At 33.5% G+C, this 7,014-nt stretch overlaps 1 protein-coding gene and 1 long non-coding RNA gene across 2 annotated transcripts; one reads left to right on the plus strand and one right to left on the minus strand.

Annotated features, from left to right (window-relative positions):
• Positions 1-1,625, minus strand: LOC116007965. Its single transcript, XR_004095387.1, has 3 exons — positions 1,349-1,625; positions 115-207; positions 1-20 (listed from the first exon to the last, which is right to left on the minus strand). It is a non-coding gene; the product is annotated as an uncharacterized LOC116007965 (long non-coding RNA).
• Positions 1,626-3,594: 1,969 nt separating this feature from the next.
• LOC116007945 lies at positions 3,595-4,677 on the plus strand. The gene has a single exon (XM_031248604.1). The coding sequence runs from the start codon at positions 3,595-3,597 to the stop codon at positions 4,675-4,677; it is 1,083 nt and encodes a 360-aa protein (XP_031104464.1).
• Positions 4,678-7,014: the final 2,337 nt, after the last annotated feature.

A 7,014-nucleotide genomic window follows, 5' to 3' on the forward strand; every position in this document is an offset into this window, starting at 1 on the left:
GCCGCCATGAGAATTCTCCTCTGCGATTGTAAGTGATTTTACCAGTAAAAACCGTAAATTCGAGTCAATTGAGAGAAAGAGAGAGAGAGAGAGAGAGAGAGAGAGAGAGTATACCGTGTCTCCCCAAACGGGGCTTGGCGGTACCGGTAGGCGACTAGCCGAGAAGAGGATGAGAAGCAACGCTGCTAAGCTTTTGTTCCCTACTACCTACCAATGAAATGAGAATTGCTATATTGCGCAGGGGTGTACACTGTACAGTGCGACTCCGTTGTCCCTTGTGTATTTACACTCATGCCCATAACATAACCATTTACCAACTCCCTCAACTTTTTTTTTAATACTATTGAGTATTGACCCTGTTACAATGTAAATGTGTAATATCTGTTCATACATACTTTCTCAATTTACTGAAGAAAACGCCTCCACTGGGGGTCGAACTTGTGACCTCTTACTTGGGAGGGTCACAGCTATGCCGCTTGACCACAAAGTTTTGGACAACTCCTTCAACTTATTCGTATTCCCTTTGATGCCCCATCCCAAAGTCCCTCGTGTTTTTTTCTTCTAATGACTCAAGGAAAGTTTTTAAGTTAATACTCAATTTAGTCATCGATTATAGTGATTTTTCATAATTTAATTTCAAAAGATTTTTTGTGCTTAATTATGTCCTTAACTTTGAAGGTTTTACCTAATTGAATTCTCGATTGTTAGAATCAATGACTAAATTGAGAAAATTCAGTATAGTCGATGATTAAATTTGGTAAAATTGCTATAGTCGAAAATTAACTTAGGTAAAATTTCAATAGTTAAGATTAAATTGGATATTAATAGAATTTGGTAAAAGCTAGTTTTCTTTTCCACCTCAAAATAACTCATATATACACTAAATTCACACAACAAATCTATTATCTATAGAGCTATACTACAGATAATTAATTTTATCTTTGAAAACAGTATAAAGTTACCAATTTCTATAATTCTTTCACTCCAAAGCCAACCAACAAGAACAAGAAACAAATTCTTTCACTCCAAAGCCAAACAAATTCTATAATTCTTTCACTCCAAAACAGTCTAAAGTCTTACAAATTTGACTGCACATTAAAATTTGAATGCTTAAAAGGGCAACTTTAGAAAGCTTATCAATATGAGATAGTTTATTGCAATCAATTTATTAACAGTATAAAAATTTAACTACTTAAATTAAACACTTATATTAACAATATAAAAATTTACATATTATTGATTTATTAACAGTATAAATATTTACATAATTAAACACTTCATAGTTAATAACATATTAACAGTATAAAAATTTTAAAAAAAAATTAAAAATAAGATATTACATTATTACCTTACTGAGGAGTGACTGGCTGAGGGGCGACCAGGCTTCCGGCGAGACCGAGGTTAGGTGACTAGGTGAGAGGAGTGAGGGCGTCGGCCGCAGTCCGCAGAGTGTGAGGGAGACAGGGAGAGGAGCTAGGGCGTTGGCGTCCGAGGACGGAGAAACAAAAACCAAGAGCCGAGAGGCGAGAACAGCGAAGTGATTAGCGAGGGCAGACTGTGGAGTGGAGAAGCGTAGAACTTAGAAGGCGAGAAGATGAGCAGATCTGATTTAGGGTTAGAGACTTCAGCTATTTTGTATTAGGCTATTGGGCTTACATTAATTCATTTCTTTTGGGCTACACATGAATTCAAGCACTTGGGCACTTGGCACTATGAGTGGGCTTATATATATATATATATAGTTGGTTATCGGTCACCGACGCCCATAACCGCAAAATAACCGAAACACCGAAAAATCGAAATTTAAGGTAATTAGATATAATTATTTTCCACCAAAAAGGAAAAAATCAACATTTAAGGTAATTAGACACAAAACACTAAGTTTTTCATTTTTACAGGTCTAACTACGCCTTTCTAAAAAATCCAAGGAATACAGCTAAACATGACTACTGTCTACTGTAAACATTTCTAGGTATACATGAGTTCGGTTTATAAATAACACCTTCCTAAACTATAGTACATTTTCAAGTTCTACCTAGTTGATATCATTAATAGATTCGCTTCATGGAGCTTCTTTTGACGGCAAGATATGGACAACTTTATTGAAGGTAAGTTTCTCAATAATATTTAACTCATTGTCTGTATATCTCTTACGTGTTCATGTTAATTAGGATATTTTATTGTTTCATTCTGTTTGACGTGCTATGTTTTGAATTTTGAAATTGGTATGTAATTGAAAGTATGTTTGTTTCTATTACTCTTTGTGTTATACTTGTTATTCTGTGATAGAGGTATTCGTTAACTTTATTTAAAAATCATTAAAAATCGAACTATTATTACAAGTTAAGATTTTGTAAATGTAAAAAATGCAAAAGTTTGAACTGGAAATTGCTTTTATGTTGGAAACTTGAGCACTGTAAACCAAGTTGACAATCTTTAAATACTAACAAACCTGTATATGATTATGTGAACATATATACTTAGGAATTCTTAATTAAAATAAATGCATTCATATTACAGACTAAACAATGAGATAATGCCAAGAAGCAGAAACATGGATATCACTACTGACTTCTCTGGGATAGAAAAGTGTGAGACCCATTGTGACAACCTTCCCTTCAAAAACAATTCATAACAAAAATAGAAGAAAGCAATACCATAAATCCATAATCATTTATATAACAAAAAGATTAAAGGCATACAAATAAAAATTAATACACGGTAACCTTTGTGTACTTCTTTTTTTTTTTATTAGTTATTTATTATATTATTTGGTTATTATATTTATTACTCCCTCCATCCCATTTTATGTGTCTGGTTCGATTAACGAGGCTTGACTGAAGTTATTTTTAATTCAATTTTTCATAATATTAAGTTTAGTATTCGTATACAAAATTTATATATTTAGAAACTACACTAAAAGTACTATTAAACACAAAAAATTAAATTAAAAAATAAGTAAAAAATAATAAAAAAAATAAACAAATAAGAAAGAGTTGGTTTGACCAATGAATAGTAAGTATGACAGATAAAATGAGACAGATGGAGTATATAATAGAAATGTGGGACCACTTTTGAAAGTGAGAAAATATTGCAAGGATGTAGAACAAATAGTAAAAAGATTTATAAATTTGATGATATAGAAGTGGGACCCATTTTAAAAAGATCTATAATTTCTGATTTATAAATTATACTTGTGATATTGAAATGTCAAATGTGTTAAATTTCAGGGATGAATGAACGTGACTTACGAAATGTCCCCTTTCTGAATGGAATCAATCAATTCGAAAACTTTTTACGGATAATTTTGCGCCTCTGCGTGTAACTGTGGAAGTACCAGGTTTTATCTAACTCTTTACCCCAGAATTCTCGAATCATCATTAGTAGTAGTATATGATTTCTTGATCATCGAATTCCTTGATCTTCTTCTTAATTCTGGATTTATAAACAGTTGGTCTAAGCATACCAGCGATTCCTTCAGTCTCACACCACATGTTTGTTGTATTGTTTCAAAGACCTATTCCTCACAATTTGCATAACCCTTTTGCTCCAATCCCAACCTACTTAACTTTGCTCTAAGTGCCTCTTTTCTCTATGAGAAGATTGACCTCCTGCACAATTTTCGCTAACTCTCATTTCCCTCCAACAATTCGTTTATTCTGTTCAAGAACTCCAGGTTTTGGATTATCCCAATCTTCATGTGTTAGCAACAGCGATAAGAAAGACTCTCCTCCAACTTTCGACAATGGGTTTTTTTCACTTTCACCATTGTTTCCGACTGCAAATGCACGCTTGGAAGAATGCAGGATTGAGCTTGTGGATAGTGAGGCCTGGAAGGTGTCATCAGGCTTAGCGGAGGCGTGGAGGGGCAATGTAGAGAAGCCGTCAAAGGTGAAGCCTTTACTTAGTGACGAGGAAGAGATGGTGAAATATGCACCTCCAAATAAGGAGGACCTTGATTTTGATGAAATAGAGGAAATGAGGATCCGCGGGAACTTGTTTTATAAGCTTGATAAAGATTCCAAAGAATATGAAGAGTATAAGTTTGATTTCCATGGGAGGAATAGAAATAAAGGTAATAAGAAGGTGAACGCAATACAGATGGAAAAGGCAAGTAGTGCTTCACCCTCTGGGAATGAGAAAAGCTTGAAGTGCATGGAGAAGTGGCAAGTAAGTAAGGAGAAGTTGGGCAATGACACAAGCTTGGCTGTGGAGAGATCTCTGCGTTTTGATAAGAATAATGTCTCGGTTTCTTGGCTTCATGAATTTGAAGCTTCTGCGGTTGCAAAGACTAAAAGGTCTCAAACTTTCAATCAGGCTACTGCAGCTTACCATGAGCCTTTTTGTTTGCATATTTATATATCTAAGGGTTCTGCACGTGCCAGCATTATCCATCGGGCAACTAGCAAGGTTGTTGCTGTGGCACATTCTATTTCGAAGGACATGAAATTTGAGTTGAGTTCAACCAAGAATAGAGCTGCTTGTGCTGCTGTTGGGGAAGTGCTAGCTCAAAGAGCCTTGGCTGATGATATTCATAATGTGGTTTATATACCAAGGAAAGGGGAAAGATTGGAGGGGAAATTGCAGATTGTATTTCAGGCTATTATTGACGGTGGTATTGATGTTAAGGTGAAGTTAAAGCAGAGAAAAACCAGCATCCTCCCACCAAAACCATAGGACTCATTATTGAAATTGTCTATTAACAGAAGGAACATGCTTTGTGTTATGTCATTGGTATAGCATCATTTTTCTTGAGTCTTTATCCCAGAAAAGCTTTTGTAGTAAATTAAAATTTTGATACTGTAACTGATGAGCACACAACAGAGTTTGACCTTTGTTATATACTTGAGACTTCAATGCTTCTGTTATGACAAAGATTAGATTCATGGAAGTTGTTTGACTTAATGTAGTACACATAAGATGAGAGAAATATGTACCCCTGAACGGTGAATTTGGAAATGAGTATATGGTCTGGTATTTGAATATCAGGTTCTTTCTTTACCCAAAGACTGAATTTAGCTAAGTATTAAGATGTACCTTTAATGTATGTATGTATTACAAATTTAGCTAATATATTTATACGCTATGAAGGGATTATAATTAAGATTTAATATTGAGTTTTTTTTTGGGGGGGTAATATTGAGTTTTATTATCATGTTCAAATGTAAAATATTTATATTATTTTTGTAAAAAAAAAATAGAAAGAAAAAAAAAACTTTATTGATCATATTCAAGTCAAGGCAAGATTTGATTTTTCAAATTGAATCAAGTTTTGAACTTTAAGTATTCATGGGGTTGTTATGCCGTGGACCCAGGTCCACCTTGCAAGGTGGACCTGAATCTACATTCACATACACTATACTCTACATTCACAATTTGTAAACTCCACATTCACACATTCAAAACTCTATATTCATATGTCCTATACTCCACATTCACACATTCAAAACTCTATATTCATAGGTCCTATACTCCACATTCACACATTACAGGACTACAAGTTGCTAGAACTTCTTAACTCTATCACAGATTCACACATGCATAACTCTACATTCACGATTTCTATACTCCATATTCACAATTTGAAACCTCCACATTCACACATTTCTGGGCAACTCTACATTCACACAATCATAAATCTACATTTACGATTTCTATACTCTACATTCACACTTTGAAACCTCTACATTCGCACATTTTTGGACAATTCTATATTCAGCAATATGTTTACTAATTAAAAAAAAAAAAAAAAAAGAGACAAAAACGACGTAGTTTTGGACCCAGGTCCACCTTGCAAGGTGGACCTGGGTCCACAGCATAATTTGCCGTATTCATGTTCACTATGATTAGATTATATCCCTAGTTAACATGGGGTGGCGGTTGAGTGAAAAATTTAAGAGTTCGATCATTGGCTTTAGGTGTGGGACAACTTTAAATCTCTAGGCTAGCTATCTCACATTCTCACCTAACACAGATGCTTTATATATATATATATATATATATATATATATATATATATATATAATTTAAGATGTACTACTTTTTAATAGTTTGTAATTTGATTAGTTTTTTAATAATTTACAAGAAATTTTAATAATTTGTAATTTTGATTAGTTATTTTTATAGTCAAATAACGTTTAATCTAAAATCATAACATTTATACTTCAATTTTCCATACCGCCCACACGAGTAAATACTAGTTTCCTTTGTGACCTTTAGAATGATTACAGTCATGGAGTGATTTGTTTTGGTTTCCCTGCAATGATACACTGTTCTAGGGGTTATCTCTGGATTTAAGGGTTTCACATCTAATCCTGAGTTATCTAGCTGTTGTTGCTTTAAGTTATCTTTTATTCAAACCTTAATCTTGATGTGGGTGCCCGGCATAGCATTTGTGTTGCCTTATCTCTGCAGCTATAAACCTATAATACATGCAAGGAGCTAACATTTATAGGAAGATGAAGGTCAAGGCTGTTGAGTTTAAACATTTGTGTGCATATATGTAATTGAAAGATGAACATGAATTAATTGGAGGCTTTTGTTTTGGTCTAATCAAGAGTGGACATTTATGATTTGAGTCACACAACACTAATACTCAGTATATGTTTGGTTGGTCAAATAAATTAGGAATGAAATAAAGAAAAATATTACTGTATATCATCTATATGTATTCCCATTTTCTATTTTCAACTTTTACTCCTAATGTCTGATTTCTATTGCAACATAACATAACAAATGTGTATAATTGCACAATATAATGGTAACCTAAAAGAGTACTAGTCTGAGTATACACGCTCGGAAATACTACATGCAATTAAATGTAAATACTAAGCTAGTAAATATGCACAAGAGATATTAATGCAAGAATTGAGTTATTTTGCGAGAGATTTATATTCACACATTGTCTGTCTCTCTTAGTTTGGTGCATACTATTTCACATTCCGTTTGTGCATTGATAATTTGATATTCAATTTGATCCAAGTATGATGTCCAGATTTGATTGTTTGGATTATT

This window comes from Ipomoea triloba, chromosome 16, assembly GCF_003576645.1.
Source record: "Ipomoea triloba cultivar NCNSP0323 chromosome 16, ASM357664v1".
NCBI classification, from domain to species: domain Eukaryota; kingdom Viridiplantae; phylum Streptophyta; class Magnoliopsida; order Solanales; family Convolvulaceae; genus Ipomoea; species Ipomoea triloba.